At 42.0% G+C, this 24,942-nt stretch overlaps 1 protein-coding gene across 1 annotated transcript in view; it reads left to right on the top strand.

Annotated features, from left to right (window-relative positions):
- Window positions 1-16,131: 16,131 nt before the first annotated feature.
- GDA (guanine deaminase) overlaps window positions 16,132-24,942 on the top strand; it is a 32,320-nt gene continuing 23,509 nt past the window's right edge. Inside the window, exons 1-3 of the mRNA XM_054186338.1 lie at window positions 16,132-16,360; window positions 21,691-21,779; window positions 23,426-23,597. Coding sequence (XP_054042313.1) covers window positions 16,238-16,360; window positions 21,691-21,779; window positions 23,426-23,597 — 384 coding nt within the window. The 5' untranslated portion in view covers window positions 16,132-16,237. The remainder of the gene's footprint in view (window positions 16,361-21,690; window positions 21,780-23,425; window positions 23,598-24,942) is intronic.

Below are 24,942 nucleotides of genomic sequence, written 5' to 3'. Positions count from 1 at the left end.
CAGTTTTAACCAGTGTCCCAAGAGAGAAAGAAGGGAATCATATTAAGGAAAACTTCCCTTCCCTTTCTTCAAGGACACGGGGCTGACTTTTTTCCAGAAAAAAACCCACAGCCAGCTTGTTTATTTAGTCCTTTTTTATTGTGCTATTCATTGTGCTAGTCACAAATGTTATAAATGCAGTCTTAATCAAACAACTCTTACTATTGTGGCTGCAGAGATTTATGGTTTGAGTGCATAGCAGGTGAGAGTTGCACTACAACCTTTGCTTGTGGAACTTCTAGTGGGAAATGAGGAACTTAGCTTGCATGTAAAAGAGGCAAATAGTTTTTTTCTCTTCTCCACTATCTTCTCATCCTCAAGTTATTGAAAACCCAGAATCTTAATCTAAAGTCCATCCAACCACATACTGTTGTAATTAGGGCCTTGAAATGACTTAGGGAACAGGCATATGATCTGAAGCCAGATCTTGACATGGCAGAAACTGGTGCAGCTTTTGAGTCTAAGGGAACAGCGATTATGAAAGAACAACTTATTAGCTCAAAGAACCAACTGAAAGAACAACTAATTGTGCAGGCCACTCTATTATAAGGGCCAGGGTGACCTTGGTTTTGTCTCCCTACACAGCTGTTGAACTCTCTTGCGGCGGTAAAACTAAACTTTCCAATTCTTAAGTAGAAATCTCATAAGCCCTCTAACAAAACACTTTAGTGGCAGGAGTCACAGGACTAGAATAGTAAGCTGTTTCACATCCTCCATATTGAAACCACCTCTCTGTAACTTTTTATACTGCAGTCGGCCGTCTGTTAGGCAGAAAGCTATTAAAACTCTTTCTGGTTTTGGAGGTGAAAGCAAGTACCCTGTGGAGATTGGACAGGGACAACGAAAAGAATTGCAGCTAAGTGAAACATGTAATTTCAGAAGTTTAAATCAGAAAATAGGAAAAAAAAACAGGCCAAAAGCACTAATTAGACTTGCATGTGCAAGCTTAGCACCCCCTGTGAAATTTGATATTTTGTTAGCAGACAGACTTTCACTGTGACAGTATATAGTGCGTTATCACTCTTAAAAAACCTCAAGACTGTATTTAATCTGGTGCATCTGAGCATGATTTAAAGGAATGAGTTATGCACAGAGTGGGTGGCTGCATGTGGGAAGTGAATGAAAGTATTTGGCGGTGAGGAGTTAACGAATACTTGTGAGCATTGCTATTTTTGTTTAAGGCACGTGAACTGAAGTTGCTGTTAGTTTTAATACAATCTTCAACTGATCAGTTGCTTAATCTTTAACCATTACAGGTTATTAAAAAAGGCATCTGCTCAATCTCAAAACTAGGTAAGCTAAGTTGCCTAGAAAGTGAAGTAGAAGTTGGCTTTTCTCCTTAACTCCGTTACTGTACGAAGTTGTTTCACAATATAAACATTCCTTATGAATCTTCTGTCTGGAATAAAAGAAAAGTTTAATAACACAAAATCTTGTTTTTCTCTTTACTTTACTGCCAAAAGTATACATAAATTTAACCCCCAGTTTCATTTTGTGATGAAAAACATCCTCAACTGATCACTTCTTCTTTTGTAGTTTGCTTGTGGCAATGTAGCCTGGCATTTTCAGCTCAAACTTGTCTGTTCAGGTGTACACTGAATGATACAGATTAGTCTCCCTGTGACAGTCGGCCTTCTGTTATAAGTCGCTACATTTTTAAAAACCAATTCTGCGGTTACACAGCCAATGTAAAATCAGGAGGTATGACAGCAAACATTTCAAAATCTCACCATTATTTCGGTTCAGCCAGCTCCAGCATGCGTCAGGATTCCCAAATGTACATAGGACCTAGTTTTTGCAACAACAGAGCGTACTTTGAGGTCAAGAGTCTAAAGAGGATCACCACTCATATCTAGTGATCACTAAGGGTACCCGAGAGGTTCACGAAACTCTCCAGTCAGAAACTTGCTTGGGTATTTTACATTTCTGCACGATTCCTCTGGTGTGACACACCAAATCTGGCATCACTGGAGAGTGGTAATTCCTGTTTAAAGCACTCTAGGGTTTGCTAGCACATGGCTCTGGAACAGCCCAGACACATTTAACTTCTTTAGTTCTCAGTGTCCCCTGACACACTGGCTGTGCTGTGCAAATGCCTCTGAAACTTATTATGTGTTGCCTAGAAAACCAGAATTTACCACACATCTCTCTATCACTGACCACCAACTAGGTGATCAGTAGCTGCTTGGTATTCTCTCTGGGTTTTGGCAATCCACTTCTGCATGGTGAATGTAGTCCTCCTTGTGAACCGTTGCTGGAGTCCAGTTATATTACAGTTTCAAAATCTCTCCGACTTTATCCTGTAATCCACCTACCCAGAGCCTCCCCTGAAGAACAAGACACATACATGACCCCTGATCTAGCAGCCTTGGGAGGCTCCTTGGGAAGCATATAGTTGCTGCAAAACCAGCTATGAGCTCCTTGACTCACTCTCCCGTTTTTTAGAAGGTAATGTTTTACCTAAATCTCTTGAAAAAAACATCTGAAAAGCAAAAAGTAGAGAGAAGCATTTTCTCTAACATCTATTTTGAGAACAAAACTAGAAATTAGTGCTGATACTGTGGGAGTTGCAGAGCTCCTCCTGGGAATGTATGGGAGTTTCTTTTCTTCTCCCTCAGCCCCTCAGGTCTTTCTGCCGTTATCTGCCTTGGGAGACGTAGGGTAGGGATACAGCAAAACTAGTCTGGCTGTAGAGTCAAAAAGTCCTCTTTCTCAAATGACACAGCCAGAGCAGAAATAGTGCTTTTGGCTGTTACTTGCCTGTTATTCCAGGCATCCGTTTCTCTTGCACTGACAAGGCAGTAGATTAATACTGCTCTACACCCAGACGATGAAGCACTCACCGAGAATCCATTGTAGGTGCCTTGGCTGTTTTTCTGCAACTCTGCGTGGAGGACTGAGAAACAGGACCCCATTTGATTTGCATAAACTAATTGCCTTTTATGAAGGCTTAGATTTTTTTTTTTAAATCTAATCCAAAAAACTACAAAAATACAGCAGTTTAACACTTAAACTGTGTGAATGAGTGTGACTTACCAGGGACCAAGATGCTCAAAGGAGTCAAACCTCTTTGCCTGCTCTGTCTTTCTGTCACAGTGTACTATTTAAAGCGTCGTACTTGCACAGCAAAAGGGCCTGTGAGTCACGACAGTACTTCTGAATCACAAAAACAATCTTGGCTTGTGCCATGGAGGAAAAAATAGCTTAGTTGCGAATACTAGCAGGTGGCAGATAATTAGATGCATGTGTATATGGGATTAGATGTCTGAAACTGAACTTTCACACTCCCAAGCAGAAGCCAGCTATTTGCTAGCTGCAACTGTCATGGGGGACAGTTGTAAATATTGATAACACCTGGTCTAAACACAGGTGGCACATCCTGAATCCTCCAGTTGAGGAAGGGACATGAGACACCACTTAGGAGGCTGATCGCACATCCTGCTTCTGCACATGGACTATTCAGGTTGGGAAAGCTGGGGCCTGGAAAGGAGCGGGTGAAGATCCTGGCTGAAGGAAACATCCTGGAAGTGTGGGAAGATCCTGGAAATCAGAGAACTGAGTGGAGACGAATGTCAGGGGATGCCCAGCGTCCTTAGTCAGTAAACACCCAAGAGAGGTAACTGCCAGCAGCATCACAGCAGGAACCTACACAACTTTTTTCCCAACCGTACTGGATTAGCAGTGACCTCCCTGCTGGGGAAGGGGGTTAGGAGCTTGGTAACCTAATACCGGAAGAAGCGAGGGCGTGAGTGTATGAAGAAGCCTTTATCTTGTTGGGTCTTAAACAAACCCCAGTACCCAGATCCTGGATGGTTGTCATTCAAATCTGCCTCATCTGTGACAGCTTGACAGGTTGCTTCATAGGTTTTTCAACTGATTCTGAAAGCATTTCAGAGCTGACATTTACTAATGTGTGCCAGATGATGCACGCAGATGCTTTGGAGTGGAGATCCCACTGTTCTTTTCCACAAGTATTGAAAGAAGTGATAGAAAAAAAAAAAGTGCAGAAAGCAGCTACCTCAGTGGTTTTGATTGCTTTCTTTTTCTTTGGGAAATCAGAATTTTCTGCTATAGTGAAGTGATAAAATGAAAAAAAAAAAAAGAATTCTGTTTTCAAAATATTGAAAATTCAGAAAAAAACCTGACACTGAATGTTTAGCAAATCTATTTTATCAGATATAACACAAGACAGGGTACCATACACAGTCTGCTGTTGACCACCCCACCAACTCATATGAGGAAGCAGTCAGATCTCTAGGCATACTATAAATGTGGAATTACATTATGGTGTGTCTCTACTAGAATTGTGCAGATACCATTGCTTGGCTCTACGCTACCTTTACCAGTCATTTGGAAGAAAATACAAAATTGTCATTGTAAAATTTGCCAAAGACATGGAGGTAGGGAGAGTAGTAAATAATAGAGTGCAGTTCTTTGATCTGGACAGCTTAACTGCCTTGATTCAAAGAAATAGTACATATTTCAACAAAACCAAATATAAGGTGTATGCTTAGGTGTAAAGAATGTAGGACGTATTTATTTGGCAGCTAACTGTGCCATAGGATTGACTGTCATTGATAATCAAGTGAATATGAGTTCCCAGGGCACCAGCACAAGCAAAATAGCAAATATGCTAGTTTCAGATGTGTAAATAGGGACATTACATAACCTCTGCATTTGGCGTTAGCGTGATTGCTTCTGGCATATGGTGTCCAGCTCTCAATGTCCATGAAAGACACTGAAATTAGACAGGATCCAGAAAAGAGCAGTAAGGAACATTTAAGGCTGAGAAAATGAGCTATACATTGAAAGACAAAAACCACAATTTATTTAGGTTGTCAAAGAGAGAGTGAAGGGATCTGCTTGATTGCAATGAAAGTGCATAAGGCATTCTACCACTCAATATATTGTGTCTCTGGAAATTCAAGGTAAGCAAATTCAAATTACAAATAAGATTTGTATTCTTCCTTTTTTTTTTGCCAGGGAAGATAATTATCTATAAAAATAAATTGGCATATCTTATTAAAGGCCATAACGAATTCTCCATTACTGGCAAATTATGTATCAAGATCTTCCTAGAGATATACCCAAACATGCATAACCCCAGGCATTGCCAATGGTACATTTTACATAGATGATGAGACTACAGGATCACAATTGTCCCTTCTTCTTTATATAAATTTTGCTGTGTGTATGGGTGAAGTTAACTGCCATGGAACACATCATATTTTAACAACCTCAACTATAGTGTTTCAGCTTAAAATCTGAAAGAAAAAGGAAATATCTTATAATCATTAACGTGAAAAGTTGAAAAACATTTTTTTTAAAAAAAAAAGGAAATTTTACTGAAAGTTTTAAAGAAGACTGAAGAAAACATTGTAAAAACCACAGAAATCCTTGAATGCTGCAAGACAACAAACCCGCACCTGGTAGTATTCATAAGCAGCAGAAAGGCTGTAGCGTAAATAGGAGTCACATAAAAACAGAGATGAAAAGGAGCTGTTAGTTATGATCCTAGTCAAAAAATTGAGGTGAATCAAAAAAGAATGACAAGCACGATGAAACAAGGTTCTTGGACAATACTTGGCTAAAAAAGATAACTGATTGAATGCCTCTTACCACTGACACATGGCCTCTACAACATGGTTCCATGTCATGGTGTTCTGCTTTGTGGTAGTATGCTGTCTGTGTATGTGTTCATAATGCTCTGGTCACTATGGTTTCTCCACAGCTTTTGCAGGCTCATTTCCAACAGAACAATTTTGCCTTGGTATTTGTTTTGGAAGAACCTTTGTGATGCTTTTGTGAATTCTGTCAGGATTCCCTTCTGGAGGTGTCAACAACAGCACGGAGTGTGTGACTGTGTTTCCCAGATGTCAACTTGAGATTCAAGAGAAATAGCACACTATAAAATTGTGAACACTGCTATGACCTTTGAAAATAGACTGGTATCTTCAGAAGCAAGCAGATACTTAGGATTACAGAATGGTTGGTGTTTTTTTGACCTTTGAAGTTCATCTAGCCCAACCCTCCTGCCACGGGCAGGGACATCTTTCACTAGACCAGGTTGCTTAGAGCACTGTCCAACCTGACCTTGAACACTTATAATGATGGGACATCCACACCTTCTCCGGGCAACCTTTTCCAGTGTCTCACCACCCTCACAGTAAAGAATTTATTTCTTATGCCCAATCTTAATCTTGTTTCTTTTAGTTTAAAACTGTTACTTCTTGTCCTATCACTAAAGGGCCTAGTAAAAAGTCTTTCTCTGTACTTCTTGCAAGAAATAATTATATAAAATACATATAACAAAGAATAGATGTTGAAAGGACACAATAAAGTCTCCCTTGGAGTCTTCTCTTTTCCAGGCTGAACAACCCCACCTGTTAGCTTTTCTTCACAGGAGACGGCCCTCAGATCACTTCTGTGACCCTCCTCTGGTGCTGGGATGCCAGAACTTGATGCAGTACTCAATGTGGAGTCTCACCAGAGCAGAGTAGAAGTGGAGAATCACCTCCCTTGACCTGCTGGCCCAACTTCTTTTTATGGAGCCTAGGATACAACTGTCTTTCAGGGCTGCAAGTGCACATTGTTGATTCATATCTAATTTTTTCATACATCAGTTTCCCCAAGTCCTTCTTTGCAGGGCTGCTCTCAATCCATTCACCACCCAGCCTCTACTGATGCCAGTGATTACCCCGACCCAGGTGCCTGATCTTGCACGTGGCCTCAATGAACTTCATGAGGTTCATATTGATTCACTCCTCAAGCCTGTTAAGGTCACTTTGGATAGCACTCCTTCCCTCAAGCATATCGACTGCACCACTTAGTTTGGTGTTATTCGCAAACATGCTTAAGGGTGCACTCAATCCCACTCTCTATGTCATTGATGAAGATATTGAACAGCATTGGTGCCAGTACAGACCCCTGAGAGACACCACTTGTTACTGACCTCTGTTTGGACATCGAGGCATTGATTGCAAACACACATCTGTCTAATTTAGCTACAAGGATGTTGTGTGGGATGATGTCCTTAATGGCATAAGGATCCTACCTTTCTTACTGGTGTGATTCAAAGGGATAGAGGTTTGACTTGATGCTATATGATGTGGTTCTAGGATCATATTCAGAAGTTGTGTTTAGGAGCAACAGAATTCATGCTAGTTGCTTGTCTTTAGTATGCACCATGTGTCTACACCTAGTAAGTGATTCCCAGATGAATACATCTATAGCTGCTAAGTGAAACCAGGTTTCTGTAGAAACATCCCAGACTGCCTTTACTAACAGACACTGGTGCATTTGTAAAAAGCAAACTACTGAAGGACCTTGCAGACACATTGCAGGTGGGGACCTCTACGTGGCTTCCTGCATGCAATGTCATCATGGGTTGCCTCCGACCAGTAGAGAAACCCTGCCAAGCACACAAGTGGTGCACACAAGTGAATGCTGCATTACTGTAACTGTAGACACAAGGCAAATCTGCGCACAAAAAAACGATAAAAATCCTATCTAGGAAATTTACATGTCCAACACACTAAATTGCTAACATAAACACATTTATTGGGTGACAACATGGCATGCATATGTAGTACTTTACTTTGAAATTATACCACTGAGTGCTTAAGAGTCAGCAAGCAAGATAAAATAGTCATCTTATGAGGAAGACTATAGCTACTGAAGACCCTCTGGAGAACACAAGCAAAATGTAGACAAAAACTAAGGACTAAGGAAATGGACATAGGAACAATTAAGGCCCATCAACACCTGTTCTTTTCTGGCCTTAGGAAATCATATTTTTTTGACATGTCCACATGATCCCTACAGAGGATATTGATGAGTACTCTAGGTTATAGGGCTTCTTAGCCAGTAGGCAGCATCCCACAAAACCCTGCTAGGAAAGGGGTGAGGCTGGGAAGCATATGTGAAACAATTAATATTTTGATCGAACTTTAAGTGCCAAAATTTCCACCTTTTCCCACTTGTCGTACATATTTGCCTTTTTGGGAGGTAAGGAGGCTTTTATCAACTTCTCAGATTGAACCTGGGTAAATAATACTGACATGCATGTCCTTGCTTTCTCCCCCCACTTCCTCCTTCCCTCGCTTCCCTCTCCCTCTTCTTCTCTAAGAGGAACTATTGGGAAGTTGGAAATGTATACCTCAAATAGGACACTGCCGTTTTTAGAAGGCCTAGAAATTCTGTTTTGGATGGAAAGAGGAAACTTTCTGTCAACAGGTCATAGAAATAAATTGCTTTTCAATTCCAGAGCTGGTAATCCATAAAACTATGTAGCTGTGAATAAATAAGCTGCTTAATTCATTTTATGCACATCACTATTACCATAGTGTTTGAATTTTTTTTTTAATTCTCACAGTATATATGCTTATGTTTTAATGTCTTCTGGAAAAAAGTGATGAAATAATAACACTGTGATATTATTTTTATATTTCTAGCAGATTTCCTCCAACCTGATCTCAAAACCTTTCATGATGATTTTACTATTTGACTGGATGTGCACACATGAATAGGTCCTGCATACAGCTTAGAAATGCTACTGCTTGTTAATACATTGCAGTTATTAAGCTATTTTACAGGTGTAGGTTTGGATGCGTGCATTATTAATTATGTTTGTAAGTTAAATTATTCTTCATCGTTCAAAGTTGACAAATCACTCAAGAAGAAAATGAATTCCAGCATTAAGTGGAAGCACGTTGGACAACTAAGCTCATGATTATCCATCACTACTGTCAGGCAAGGCTAAAGGAGGAAGAAGCAGTAATTTGCTCCTCTTTAAAGCAGGAAAGGTGTTCATGTGTGGACATCTTTAAAGAGGAAATCAATAGTAACTGCTCACTTCAATTCCTTATGACGGTTTATTTTTGTCTGCTTGTCTTGAGGGTTTTATCTTCTGCTAGCAATGCAGAATTAGATAAATGTCTAGTCACTGATAATACATAGGTTTTAGGAATGGAAACAAGATTAGCCAGACAGTTTTTAAAAATGGTTAAGTACAGTTGTTTATGATGACTAGAAATGCTGTTCTATTACTAGAAGACTACTATAGACTATTTCAGTTGGAAGGGACCTACAGTGATCATCTAGTCCAAGTGCCTGAGCAATTCAGGGCAGACCAAAAGTTAAACCAATTGTTAAGGGCACTGTCCAAATGCCTTTTAAAGACTGACAGGCTTGGGGCATCAACCACCTCTCTAGAAAGCCTGTTCCAGTGTTTGACCACACTCTTAGTAAAGAAATGCTTCCTAATGTTCAGTGTGAACCTCCTGTGGTGCAGTTTTGAGGCATACCCACACATCTTATCACTGGATCCTGGGGAGAAGGGATAAGCACCTCCCTCTACACTTCCCCTCCTTGGGAAGCTGTAGACAGCGTCACTTCTCAGCTTCCTTTTCTCCAAACTAGACTAACCCAGAGTCTTCAGTTGTTCCTCATAAGCAATTCCTTCCAGCCCTTTCACAGCTTTGTTGCCCTCCTCTGGACACATTCGAGGACCTGAACATCCTTCTTAAATTGTGGGGCCCAGAACTGCACACAATACTCAAGGTGAGGCTGCACCAACACTGAATCCAGTGGGATAATCCCCTCTTTTGACCAGCTGGTTGTGCTGTGTTTGATGGGGTTTGCCCTCTTGGCTGCCAGGGCACACTGCTGACTCTCACTGAGCTTGGTGTCAACCGGCTCTCACAGACCCCTTTCGGCAGGGCGGCTCTCCATCCACTCCTCCCCCAATTTAGACTTGTGCCTGGGGTTACTCCATCCTAGGTGCAGAATCCGGCACTTGGACTTGTTAAATTTCATCCCATTAATCATAGCCCAATGCACCACTCTGTCTAGATCTCTCTGCAAGGCCTCTTGTCCCTCAGGAGAGTCAACAGCACCTCTCAGTTTGGTATCATCAGCAAACTTGCTACAGGTGCATTTAACTCCTACATCCAGATCGTTTATAAAAATATTGAACCCCATTCTGACCCTAGAACTGAGCCCTGAGGAACACCACCGGTGACTGGCCACCAGCCAGATGTAGCCCCATTCACTACAACACTTTGGGCCCTGGCCTTCAGCTAGTTCTTCACCCAGCGCACTGTGAACCTGCTCATCCCACAGTTGGACGACTTGTCCAGAAGGATGCTGTGAGGCACGGTGTCCAAAGCCTTACTAAAATCCAGAAAAACTACATTCACTGCCCTTCTTGTTATCCAAAACCACACTGGCCAGTTTCAGCTCTAGTTGAGCTTTGGCCTTTCATGCCTTCTCCCTGCATATACAAACCACAGCTCTGTGCTTCTAAAAGGTGGTTCTTAAAGACTGACCAGCACTCATGGACTCCTAAGCCCTCAAAAGCAGATTCCCAGGGCACTTTGCTAAGTGTCTCCCTGAAGAACGTAAAGTTTGCGCTCCTAAAGCCCAGGGTAGGAAACCTGTTGTCCTTTTTTTCTCAATACTTTGAAAACTTTAAACTCAACCATTTCATGATTATTGTGTCCAAGAAAGCCACCTACCATCACATCCCCCACGAGTCCTTCTCTATTCACAAGTCTAGGAGGGCATCTTTCCTAGTTGGCTCACTGCATACCTGTGACAAGAAGTTATCATCTCCTACAAACTTCAAGAATTTCTAAGACCTGCCCATCACAGCAGTATGATATTCCCAGTTGGTTTGTGGAAAGTTGAAATGTCCCATAAGGAGCAGGGCTACTGATCCAGAAATTGTTCCTAATTGCCTGTGGAATAACTCGGTGCTTACGTCCTGGCTGGGCGATTGGTAGTAGACACACACTACAATGTCTCCTTTGTTTTCCACCTCCCTAATCCTCACCCAGAGGCTCTCAACCACATCCTCACTAACTGTAAGGGCTCTGCAATCAACCTTCTCCCTGACGTATAGTGCGACACTTCCACCTCGCCTGCCCTGCCTATCCCTCTAAACTGCCTGCAGCCCTCCATCCCAGCAGTCCAGTTGTGTGATTCATTCCAACAAGTGCCACTAATACCAATGATATTGTAGCTCTGGGAAGTGACCAACACTTCCATTTCATCCTGTTTGTTTCTTACACTGTGTGCGTTGGTGTACAAGCATTTCAGATGCACTCCTGAGCCCTCTGTGTTCCCAGAAGCAGTGTAAATGTTCCCACTAGCATTGTCACCCTCAGGTGATGCCACGCTAGCTCTTGGCTTACCTACTGCAATCCTGTTGGCATCCCCTCCCCACACTGATTCTAGTTTAAAGCTCTCTCAATCAGTCCTGCCAAAGACCCAAGGACAGAGTTTCCCCATCAGGACAGGTGGATCCTGTCAGGTCCCAGCATACTTTGACCTTCATACCCGTCTCTTGAAGGTTCTTCATGGTTTAAAAACCCAAAGTTTTGGTAGAGGCACCAGTCCTGGAGCCAGGTATTGATATCCTGGTGTCTCCTGTTTCCACCCATTACTGGGAGGACTGAGGAAAATACACATTCACCTTGTAATGTAATTCTACATATGAATTTTTCTCAGTGAAAGGGCTCAGGCAACTACACCAACTCCTGGTCCAATTTGTTGCCCATAAACCTCTGTTAACAACAGCAGACACCCAAGTTCTGTTCTGTTCTCTCTTACCACAATCTTACCACAAAGTATAGTAACTGTACTGATTCATCCTGTATGTTCCGTGGAAACTGAAAACAAGTTTGCCAACAAAATCTTTTGGCATGTTGCACCCATTCATGCTTGTACTTCTAGTGAAAAATGAGTTTTACTGATATTTGTGTAGTATTTCCTGGCTTTTCTTAAGTAAACCTCTGGCTTAGTTACTACAATTCCTGTTAGGAACAAGGCAGTAAACCTTTATCAGTGTTAAAATTAGCATCAGCCAACCTGTGCTTAAGGTATTTATGTATCAGTAAACAAGTAAGATGTACTATCTTCAAATTCTAATGATGCAATGTTTTACAACAGTACTATGCCAGTACTGGCCCCTTTTGGAAGTTGAAAACATCAGCAGGTAACTCCAGCTTCCTTCGGAGGTGTCTGAGCCTTGCCTTCCCAAGCCTTTGTAGACTTGGGAATCAAAGGCTGAAAGCTCTGTCTGGGACCTGCAGAGTGAATGCCCATAGCAGTAAATGAAATGGAGCTTGTATGTGTGGTCATTGCTTCTTCCCCTTTTTGGGTGGGGTAATTTTCAGTTTTAGATGGAGTTTGAAAGATAAAGTATTGTAAACAGAAGTTGATGATATAAATGTTTCAGGGAAAATGAGGTGCTTGAGGCAGCGTGTGCTGAATTAACCCTAGCTCCCAACGTAATTTCACACTTGACAGTAGGTATGCTTCACTTTCTTTCTTTTTCTGAATATTCACAAGTATTTGCTGCATACTCATCTCTCTCTTTTACAGACAAAAATCACTCAATAGCAGATAAATCAATTATATTTTGCCTCTCCATTGACTTAGTTGCTATGTTACAAATTATATACAGGGTACATTTTGACCATAAAATGCAATAAGAACATCCACTTCTATACCAGACCAATAATTATTGTATCCTGATGCTGAGGCTCCACAGGCACTTTTACCTCAGCAGAGTCCTGACAATAGGAGCTTCTGTTTGGTGGCGTGTACCCCATCAAATATTGTTTGAAAGTGGGGGGAGACACAAGTTTCTTTTTCTGATATTTCCCAGATGTCGCAGGATCAGCTTGTGTGCTCTGAAACTCTGAAACAAGGCACTGAATTCTTACTTTTTATAGTGTGCCAAGTGAAACAAAAGATCAGAAAGCGCAAGTGTTAATGAGAATGAAGACAACCTAAACGTGCTAAAATCTGCCCCTGTACATTGACAGATTATTCTTCTAGTCCTGAAGTTGTTTGGCTTCAGGACTCAGCCTAAAGACTCATTTCTATAATTGCCTAGAGGACAATTATTTAGAAGACAAAGACAGTCTGAAAAGCTGCTGAAGGGTGAGAGCGACTTTTTTTTTTAACAGCAGTAGATCAAAGTACAGTAATTATGTACTTTATTGTGAATGTGTTAATCCAGGTATAAAGATTTCAAGGTCTGAAGATAATAAAGCTAAGATTTATTTTAAAATGCTTTCCAAACAAAACATTGTGTAATTTGTAAGAAGCTAAATCTCTCTCTTCAGACCTCTCCTCAACAATTTTGCAAAAAAAGCAAGTTATTTCAATTAATCCTTAAGTTAATTAATATATAACAGTCACAACAGAGCATTACATTTCTATCCAAGGAGGTAAAGTGCCTAGCCCAGTGCATCCCAGCAAAACTAAACATACATCAGGGTAATCCTCTCATAATATCTTGTAAGAAAGACTTGTTTTTTCACAGCTGGACAAGGTCTCATCTTGAGCCATGTCAATATCTAGGGCATGCATGTGCAACTTGCAAACTCATAACAAAAAAAAAATCTGAGAAGAGGGAAGGGTGTATAAAATTCTTCCACCACCCCCCTATCTTCAGGGGCTCCCATTCTCTCCTGTGTGGCAGCTGAAAAAAGCAGAAGAGACCTCTAGTTCTTTTAACAGTGAAATCATAAAACTTTAGAGTGTTTGGAATGCACTTACGGCAGTAAATTTATCATTAACAGTGGTTGCTACTGCCATTTCTTCCTAAAAGTGCTAAAGGAAAAAACTGTCAGTGTTTTTGGTTTTCTTCTCAGGCATAAATCCTGGCTGGATTAAATCTCACTGGAACCAGTGGAGTACCTATCACCCTTTATGTGAGGTAGCTGGAGGAAATCCCTGGGATTTTTCATGGAAAACCAGGGCTGAAGCAGTCTCAGATTCTCAGGAGCAGCCCACATGCCCACCAAATGCAACCAAAGGGCTTCTCAGGAACAGTGAGCTCTGCTGTATATTACTGTGCACAGCAGTGTACCTGTGTCTGGGTAGCAGCCAGCTGAAGAGCTGAGGATTTGAAGCCAAAAGCCGCATGTAGCCTGAAGTGAGTTAAGTGAAGCACACAGCTGCCTGTGGCAGCATACTGGAGAGGACAGCATACGGTGGGACCCAACTACTTTGGAAAATTGGGCTATCTGCTGCCACGAGGGTAGGGGCAAGTTGTATGGAGCAGTAGCTATTGCTGGGGAAAGCTGTCTTCACTCTTCTGTTCACAGGAGGAGCAGGTGAGCTTACCTCTGCAGGGCTTGGTCTCAGTTCGCCCTGTTTCTCAGCTCTACACCCTCTGCCTTTTGTTATTCAGTGGCAAAACGAACCTATCTCTCACTCCTTATCTTTAATAGAGCAAAAGACAATTCTCCTTGCCTGGGGTCACAGCTTGGAATACAGCTCATTCCAGTTGCAGCCTTAATAAACACAGCAGTATCACCCTCAGAAACATCTTTGTAAAAGGGCTTTTGCGAGTGCTAATTTAAAAAAGAGTCTTGGTGCTATTTTTTTTAAATTTATTACCTTGCTGTTCAAGGAAGCAGGAAGTACTACTGTGTTGTAAGCAAACTGAATTGTGTGAAAGAGTCTCATGCCACTTTCCTCTCCAAACTAGATTAACCTGAAAGACCAATCTGTGTTTTGTTTTGTTTGCTAGATTCTCATGTCAAAGATATTAGAAATACAATTAAAAAAAAGTCTTAAAAATCCATTTTACCTCATTGGGAGTCTTCTTAAACTACAAGATACACAAGACGCACATTTCTCTCACAAGAAATTACCGATATCAGCACGTAACAGTCACTTTCAGATGTCCGCTTTACTTTGTACATTCTTTATGGCCTGACTAGATTGATAGCAAAGTCAAGGTAAGATCTTTCAGTTGAAATCAGTAAGTCCTCTGTTTTTTAAACTTGCTTCACAGTAACCTAAAGCATTCGTATGCAAAGAAGGCAAGAAACAGGCCGATGACGTGCCCATAGCAGACCAAAATTAAACTCATTCTGTGCTTTCCCACTGTGTTTTTCTCTCCTCCCACCATTGATCTGGAGAGCCTGTAGGAAAGATAATCTGCTATGCATTTGTATAGTGTCAGCACAGTGGGAAGTGCAAAGGTCTTTTAATGATAAACTACATAACAACAAATTTCGCAATCCAGCTTTGAGAAGGACAGAGTCAGTGCCCTTGCTGCCAAGTTCATTCTTCGCTTGACAACCTGATGAAGACAGATGTCGTCAAACGAAAATTTAGAGGACAGTTGTCATGTTATCCTTGGTGTGTATCATTCTGTCCCCATGAAGCCTTATCCTAGTATTTTTAATAGCAACCCTCTTAGCATGTGTTCATGATGTACTTTGACTTAGGTTGTTGGAGCAGAATATGGTTCTGGAAGTGCAGTTCTTTGGGTTAACAAAATTCACTTTTGTCTGCCTTTCATTTTCTGGAGGCTGTTCTCTTTCTTTTTTTTTTCTGTAGACCTTCTCCACCACACGAGGCATTTGGCTGCCTACTGCCGGTAGTTCTGGTACCTCAGCTGGCATCTATTTTCTACTCCTATACCCTACAAATGTGCAGTACGGGTGCTGAGGACTGAGGAGACAGTCTGAGAGATCAGTACTGGAGCACTGAGTACAACAGAATAGGTGAAACAAAGCAGTAACTGACACCTCAAAATAGATATTTAAGGTTTATAACATTTTAAAATTAGGTCTGTTTTTCTGAAAACATCCAATAAATTTCCTAGTGCTCCTGGCACAGACCAACAGGTTCCAAGATGCTGGCTGTTTGTGGCAGAGGAAGCTTACGGACTCAAACATTTGTAAATGAAACTCTTGAAAGTGGTTGCAGCCTTCAGTTTGGTTGCAAAAGTCAGTTGCTGGACATCGTAAAGTATGGCCAGACACCTGGTGGGAAGTAACTGGCACCCCCACAACCCACCGGGCGTTGCTCCAGGCTTTTGAGCCTCTTACACGGCAGAGGACCCATCCCTGCAGGGTCCTGGGGATGGGTCCGACGGTAGGGGTGGCTGACGGTTTGGGTCAGGGAGGGGGTCACCCCTCGCACCTCCCGGCCGCCCGCGGTCACCTCCTGCCTCCCGGGGCGCCGGGGGAAGGGGGCGGCCCGGCCTCCCGCCCTCCCTCCGCCGAAACCACTCCCCGAAGACAAAGTCACCAGGGGGTGGGGAAATGGTGACAGCTCCAGGAAGCCGCCGCCGGCACCGGGAGACACCGAGGGCCGGTAGCCCGCTGTGTGGAAGCTCCCAGCCGCCTCCGCCACGGCGAAGCCAGCCCCGCCGCCGGCCGCCATGGGCTCCCCACAGCGCCCGCCGCTCGCCCACGTCTTCAGGGGGACCTTCGTGCACTCCAGCGCCTCCGCGCCCATGGAGATCCTCCATGGACACCTGCTGGGGGTGGACGACAGCGGGACGGTGAGCGCGGGGGGCGAGGGAAGGGGTGTTGCGGGGGCGGCGGGTGCGGACGGCCGGGGGAGGCGCGGGGCCGCCGCCCCGGCGGGACGGTGGTCTCCAGGTGTCCCGCTCTCCCCCGGCGTCCCCCTGTCTCGCAGTGGAAAATGACCCTTTTGGGTCCCGAGTCCCGGTCCGGGGGTGGTGAGGGGCAGGGCCGTCTCCGCCGGTCCGTAGGGTGGAGGTGGAAAATTTCGGCGCTCGAAGTAGTCGGAGACTGTCGGCAAGAGGAGGGACCCGCGGGGAAGGGATTTCACGCCAGTGTGGTCTCCAGTCCAGAAGGGAACTGGAGATAACTGGGATGGCACGTTACCTCCTTGGAACGACTCTGCAGGCAACCTAAATCTGTTTTTTGAAGTGTGCTCAATGTTTCCGAAGCAGCGGCGTGCCTGGACCAGGCACTCTTCCAGATTCTCTCATTTTTCTTTCAGTTTCACAAGTGGGTTTTTCATTCTCTAAGCGTCAAATCATGATTGTGAGTAGTTGCAGTGTACCCCCTGTACTCATGCACAGCCTTCTGAGGGACTTTTTTTTTTCTTCCTTTCTTGTCACAAGAAAAATCATGGCATATACCCACATAGAGTTACGAAGACGATGTTAGGGGATGTTGGGCATGTTAGTGGTACGAGCCAAGTTTAAAGTTGCACTTACTGATAACACAAGATTGATTCTGGCAGGAAAGCTGTATCATTCTCTTAATAGTATCACAGGTGAAACTCAGTTGTACAGTGCATGTTGTGCAGGTAGACTGGTAATTTCTTATAGACTCAATAGTATACATATAGGTACCCTATTTATGATAAAAAGAAGGTCATTTTCTTTCTTGCTGCTAAAGAACAGGCTTCAGCATGTCAGGCTTCAGTACAATTCAAAACCACACTTTGAGCCCTTATGGTGTTTATTTTATCTGTTCATACAGGACCATGAGGGTGTGTTTCAGGACAGCCTCCTTACAGCTCTTGAGGAGTCTGGTGCAAGGGATAGCAAAGTCTATGCTGTATTTTGATGTATGGGAGGACAATAAAAACCTGCATAACTATGTATTGGCTGGTGTCAACTAAAAACAACAGAGCTGAATAAAAAAAGGGTTTGGTTTGTGTAACTTGGGCGCAGGAGGGAGAAGCTCATACCCCATCCTGCTCTGTGTACTGGCAATTTCCGGAAAAGGGTCCCTATTCAGCATCCTCAGGAAATCAAGACCTTTAAGTGATTTTCTTGAAAAACAGGTGCCTTAGTAAGCTATACCTAGGGATTTGTGCTCTCAGTCACTCTCTTCCCTTCTCCTAGTGAACAAGAATTCACTGGATGCTGTTTTCCGTGCATAAATTGGCATATTCCCATGCAGTCGTTTTAAAAAGAAATATTTTCCAGTAGAACACTGTTGTCCAAAAATAAAATTCCCACCAGAGTACAGTAACAAGGACTTTCATTTTCTTCTCTTTTTAATACAAATTCTTGTCATTTTACTATTCCACGGTGTGATACAGAGAGTTTTGGTACCCTTTAGCCTATTACTCATAATTTAACCTCATGGGGAACTTCCACTGGAATCATGGAAGAGTTGGCTTTTCAAGGAGAACATGACAGTTAGAAAATTGCTTACCTTTATTGTCCAAGTTTACACCAAAACTGTTTCAGTATTACTCCCAAAGAAGTAAGTTTAAGTAAATATTTGCCTCATGTTACTGACTCCATCATGGAAGAATCTTGGCGTGGTCTCTGATGGGGTGAACAGACTTTGTGAACAGCCAGGTCCTGTTCTCCAGAGTGAGTCCCTGTCCGAGGGACAGGAGCATACAACCTGTGCCACAGAAACACTGCCCAGACCCCCACTGCATATGGGGATACTTGTCTGGTAAATCCTACAGGTGAAATGTCAGCTCCGTGCTTTGCCTGTAGATGAAAAGGGAGCTTTATCAAGGAAAATGCTGCTGTCAGGTATGATGACTCAAGTTATTTTTAAGTTAGTGAAATAAGGACTGTGTTTAACTGAGTGGTTTGCAGAGCAGTGTGGTGCTGGTTTTGAGGAACAGCAAATAGAAAGAGTAGTATTCCTCAGAGTAAAGAAAATAGAGACAGGTGCAAAATGTGAGTTGAAATGTTGGTGTAATTAACTTAGCTGAGTAGCATATTAAGTAAATAGAACAAGTGTTAAGCTAAAAGCTCCTGTTGAAGGCATGAAAAGAGCAAGAGTTGTGGAATAAGAGTTAACATTATTAAGTACCGCCAAACATGGGTGTTTGACTTAAGCCAGCTGGGAGAGCAAGTGATGCGTGTTAGCTGTACAAGGAGGAAGGTACCAAGGCACTAACATCCATCTGGAGTTCGTTGCTTAGACTTTCTCAGTAGATTGGGCCGTTCATTCAGGAGCTGGGTCTAATAAGTGCTCCTGCCTCTTATCCAACTTCACATGCCAGTTTTGGGAACTAGGCAAGCAATAGACATCGTGTCTCTAATTGCAAAAGTCAGCTAATTGTTGTGGGAAGAGGGAAGGAAGAGAAGCATGTGGGAGGGGAGGAAGAGGGAAGGAAGAGAAGCATGTGGGAGGGGAAAGAAGGATGGACCCCTTACTCATGTTCATCTATGAATGTCATAGACAGAAAAGAAGTAATCCAGGCATTGTTGGATCAAAAAAACCTGTGTTCCTTCAGCCAGTATCATTCACTTTCCATTCTTTTGTAGCAAAGCAACATGCACTGTGGTGCTTGGAGGCAGGCGGGATTTACTGCATCAGGGTTGATGCATAGTTTAGTGGACCAGCTATGTGTTGATGGAGGAGCTTTGGGCATCTCTTGGAATAAAAAAAAGGCCTGAGCTAGGCACCAGAGTAGGGAGGTCTCAGCTCCTCATCTTTGGATCCTTTAGCCCCATTACATGGGTGACACATCAGAACTGATCAAAGTGTTTGGGCAGTGGTGGTAGCAGCTGTTGATCCTGCCTTTTGTGAGACACCTTTCCCAAAGTGGTGGTTATCGTCCTTGACTTCCTTCTTTACAAGCTGAAGGTCTTTGTCTTGTCTGTGCACTTCTTTTGACTCTGTAATGACTCTGCCATAGAGTTTTTCCTTGCTTTTACAGTGTTATAGTCCAGAACTAATTTAATGGACCAGTGCGAGCGAATGTCCAAGCCTGGGACCTCAAAGACCTTAAAGCATTCAGTGTTAGAAAGGTGGCCCGTGCAAATGCATCCTAAAGCAATGGGGAGCATCTCTTGGGTTACCAAGGAGTTCTGTTGGGAAGTTTGTCTGAAAATAGTATAGTTGTCTTGCTGATTCATCCATAGCTGCATTCAACAGTAATTGACCAGGTGTGAGGTTTAGGGTTGATTTCACGTGTCCAGCTCCCTTAAAATATATTTTCTTCGTTCTTCTGCGATTTAAGTGTTTTATTTATCTGCACCCTAACAGTATATAATAGCCACTTCTTTTCCATGGCAACGCCTGTTTCCAGAATTTGCCATCTGGTATTTCATGTTTCTCTCTCTCTTCCCTTTTCTCTTTTTTTTTTTTTTTTTTTTTTTTTTCAGCAGCTCTAACATTACTCATTCTGCATCCATTTTGACTTCAGCATCTGAGTGACATTTTCTTTATTGCTCATCTGAAATTTCAGTAGGTCTGTATTCTAAGCCTTCTGCAGATATATAGCTAATTAAGCTGGCTATATTCCTCTTTAGAAGGAGAGAGATGCTGCTTCATGTGAAGTATTAATGGACTACAATATTCTTGCAGCTTTTGCTAGGGTGGTATTTATTTATATGATATGACTTTAATACAGTTTTTTTCTGATTAAAATTTTAAAACATCTGATCTTTAGACAGTGTAAATCATATAAGCCATATGTGCATTTAAAAGACTAGGCAGTCCAAAACTTCTTGTCTACAGTTTAGCAGCCTTTGCTTATTTTTCACTATAGAAAAAATACAAAATTCAAAAGGTAATGTCACACACATAAAAATGGGCGTGCAAATAACTGCTAAACAGTGCTCTTTTGGTCCTCTTGATCTTCCTCCTAAGTTACTTCCTATTGCCTTTTTACAGCTATTTGATCTTGCCTTTACATGTTTATTTAATTGCTGCCTCAGAAACTGCTGTCATGAGGGTGATGCAGGCCCTCAGTGTGGGAATCTTCACAGGAGCAGAAGGATGCTGATAGCAGTAAGATTGTTCCCTTGAACTTAGAGGAATGAGCTCTTATACCAAGGGAGTTAGAACACCATGAGCTGGTTCCTGGCAGAAGCTGTGGTTTGGCAAGAACTTCTGAAAGCCCAGGAGAGCCATCCTTTGTCTGGCGCAGGCAGCAGGGTCCTCTTACTGTGTCAAGTGTTGCAGAAACCCAAATCATAGAATCATAGAATGATTGAATGGTTTGGGTTAGAAGGGACCTTAAAGATCACCTAGTTCCAACCCCCTGCCGTGGGCAGGGAATCCCGTCTGGAGCCTGTAGTGGGCATTGCGGTTCCTAGACCCTCTGCTCTTTGTTTCTTGGGAGAGTCGTCACTCCTGTTATTGCCATACCCGAGAATTAAAGAACCGAGAACTAAGCTGCCAAGAGTCATGTTGTTGTGTAGATTAAAATGCCATACAACTCAAAAATAAACAGAAAATGTGCTAAAATTCTGACTTGGCAACAGTAACTCAGCAGCGGTAGAGTTGATGTCCTCTAGGAGTCAAGTGGGTCTGAGTTAGGCTCCAGATAGCAGTTTTATTGAAATAAACAAAGATCTTAGTCATGCTTTTAGTCTGTTCTGGAAAATAAAAACATTATCTGCATTTTTTCCCTCAATTTCTTTTCTCTTCCTCAGCACTTAAAAAAAACCCAAACCCCCAACATAAGTGACATGAGCAGAAAATTAGAAAATGCTTAGCTCCCTTCCAGTCAGTCCTAGGCAAAGCAGTTAATTTGACCCCTCTGGTTTTGAATACTGTAATTGCATTCCCATAAGGCTGTTGCACACCTCCACAATGAACATAATGACTGACTGTACTGCTGGCATGCCAGTATATTGCAGGAATGCGAGTGGACACTCAAGTCTGTGTGGTTCTGCCCGTGTATTGCTTGAGAAAGAATTAACTGTTTTCTTACAAGTTATGAAAAGGGTGCGGTTATTCACTGGATTGTGAGTAGGTATTTCAAAATCATGCTTGATAGTCAGGAGGAGCAAGTATTTCAATGCAAACCTATCACCTTTGCAGTAAGCGTGTAAAATCTGTTTCAAGATACGCCTCGTTTTGCCTTCATGTAAAGTTGATGTGGGATACAGGTTTAAAGTATCTAACTATGTTTTCTTTCTTTTAGATTGTGTTTTTGGAAAAAGCTGATCAGCAAGAGCAGCTGGCTAAGAAGTGGGGGTTCAAAACATCTGACATACGAGAACTGAGTAACCAGTATGTGTTTTGTTTAGATTAATTTCAGCAAATGCAGTTTATTCTCTGACTGAAGTAATGTGAGTTGCCATGAATACGTTTTGATAGGGAGCACATTAACCTCAATCTCATGGGCAAAACTCCCTTTCAGCTCCGTGAGAGTTCTTAACTCAAGAGCTGCCTGTGTCCTGGATGGGACTGGAAGGGTTGGACAGTCCATGTGACATTTGCATTCCTTGGTTTGGGACTGGAGCAATGGCTGAATTGTGTGGGCTGATTTACACTGCGCAGGACAAAATGCCATATTTAGCTTTCATACAGCACCTCTTCTTACAGAAGTAAATGATGTTTTTTCTTGATATTACATTTTATATCCATTTGGTTAGCAGCGGGCTATGCCCAGCTAGCTCCAAATTCTAGACTTAGTAAATGTAGGCAACACTAACACTGCAAATGTAAAGCCCTAATAAAATGAGAAAATCTGAATCTTCTAAACACAGAGCCTTGGATTTATAACTGTATTGCAGCCAGAGCATTCCTTTTTTCTTCAGGCAATGAAATCTTCCACCTTTCTGGTGAAGTGAAATGGTTTTGGATTGCACCTACTATGCTTTGCATGTAGCAGCACAACTGTAAATGACTTTTGGCTTAGAATCTAGGGTTGAATCATTGTTTTAGTGTTCAGTTGTTAGAAAATCTGTATGCTTTGTTGGATGGCTAATTATACAGAATATATGAGTCATCAGATGTTTTCTTCACTTGAAACAGCCTAAGGAAAATGGAAGGTGGTGGGAATATGGGTCAGATTGGGAAAGATCTTTCAGCATTTCTAGCATGCAGGAAAGCAGGAAGAAGGGGAACTACAAATCACTGTTCTTTCAATAGTCAGGGAGAAGGGAAGAAGAGTGAGAGAAATTTTAAACTGTATGTAATTCCAGCACAAAACAAAATAATTATAACAACTTCCTGGTAATGTTGGCATATTCATCCCTGTTATTTCATGAACACTACATGACAGCAAACTGTTACAGTTCCATTGTAAATATGTCTTCCCTGTCAAGATATTGAGCAGAGTTTTTTTCACCAGTGTCTGTGTCTGCATTTGTAGAAGCAGTGGCAGTTCTTCCGTTAAACCTTAAAATTCATTGATTGAAAAGAAGAAAAAGCTTATATACACATATATGATGTAGAGGAAAACTGGAATATAGAAAGTTACAGTTTTGTGAATGTAATGTTCTGGCAGCTAGAGGCATTGCAAATATATCCATACTAGGAAGCAAGACTGTGCCCAAATCTTTTCTTTTTCAGGTGGATTCTATGGAGGAGTAGTTTTAGTTATTGTGAAGTCAGTTTTGCTTTATTTGTTGGTATTTAGTTTGGGTAAATATTAAAGATAATTGGATTCATCATGGTCTTATGTTGTTTTTCTTTCAGGTAGCTATATATAAGTCTGTGCAAAAGTTATTATTCAACTACTTCATACCCATACGTAAAAGGAGTATGGGTAGAGGTACAGTAGCTAATGCTGAAAGATGAAGGTTAATCTGTATTGGCCATTTACTCTGGTGGATTTTGGTCAAACATAGTGTTTAAAGCAAAACTACTTACTGTGGAAAATTTTGTGACATTTTGTGACAAAATTTGACAATTTTCTTTTCTTTCCCTAGTGAATTCTTCATGCCAGGAATGGTTGATACACACATTCATGCCCCTCAATATTCATTTGCTGGCACAAGAGTAGATCTACCTCTTTTGCAGTGGTTGACTACCTACACATTCCCAACAGAAGCCAAATACAAAGACAGTGATTTTGCAGAAGAAGTGTACACCAGAGTTGTTGTAAGTACTGCAAATGTCATTTACTTACTGTGAAATATATGTATGTTTTCAGAAGGTCATCAGAAATAGTGGAGCATGTTTCAATGTCATGAAAACCAGATAAAAACAACAGTATAGGCACTGTTCTAATTGCCATCCAAGATTGTCCCCTACTAGTTCCAGTCTTGTTCTCTTGTTGCTGATACGATAGTTCATTTAATCTCATGGTTAACAGTGAACTTGTTTATCATCTTTTCTGATATCTGAGTACAATGACCGACATTTAAGAGTACTCTCAGAGCTAGTATAACCAGCAGAAGCTGACAGCCTCAATGCAGAAATAACCAAACAGGGTAAAAAAAAATTCAGGGGGTCTTGCCTTTTCTGCACAAAACAGAAATTGTCTTCTGCAAACACTACGTGAAAGAGAACAATGCTTCTTAGAGACAATGAATCTGGGGTGTTTTGGAGCTGAGGTCTACAGCTCCAGTACAGATGTACATTTTTTACAGCTGAGGTCCTTGTAGCAGGAGTATCTTTCACTGCAGGGGCCTTAGATTAAGTCTGTCAACGGTATTGTGGCACCAAGAGGGAGCCTCTGTTGGAGCTAGACTGATTCTGAGGACTATAAAGGCTTTAGGGTCAAATTCCACTTGATGAACAATAAGCAGCTAGGTCACGTGGCAGAGTACTGATTCTGTCCGATAACTGAAATCTATCCTTTAAAATGTGCACTGAAATATCTTCAACAGATTAAATAATTTGGCCAGCATAAATTGGCTTGGATTTGTCTAATCCCGTGACAACGTGTGTTGTCCAAATAATAACATAGTGAATCTGAAATAAATGGTTATATTGTCTTTGCTGCACAAATTTAAAAAAAAACCCCGCGACTTTCTGCCATCTGCCACAATAAAAACATGTAGGAGCAGCTTGGTCATAAACTCTAGTGACAAGCACACATGCCTTCAGATACCTGAAACACAGAGGTGATCTCGCCTTCCAGCCCTGTGCCTTGATGTACTATTAGTGTCTTCAGTTCAGACAGGGTGACATCCGCACAACTGAAGTGCTCACTGTGCAGGGTGTTTAATAACACCACCTGGAAAAAAACTGCCAGTGAGAGGTGGAAGTTAGTTGCAGGAGCTTCAACACAATGGTTATGCTCTCACCATGTGTGTCAAATAGGACAAGGTTAGGAAAATGTCTTCACCCCCAAATGCTGCAGAATACCAGTTGCTCTGCCCCATATTTGATGGGGCTGATGATAACATTCAACTGTTAGAAACAGAACTAAACCTGTGGGGAGCAGATACTGTTTCATATGGATCTTGGAACTTTTGGAGTTGTAATGAAAGCACAGTGA

The sequence above is a fragment of the Rissa tridactyla genome, chromosome Z (genome assembly GCF_028500815.1).
Source record: "Rissa tridactyla isolate bRisTri1 chromosome Z, bRisTri1.patW.cur.20221130, whole genome shotgun sequence".
NCBI lineage: Eukaryota > Metazoa > Chordata > Aves > Charadriiformes > Laridae > Rissa > Rissa tridactyla.
This window is presented reverse-complemented; position numbering and strand designations above follow the sequence as displayed.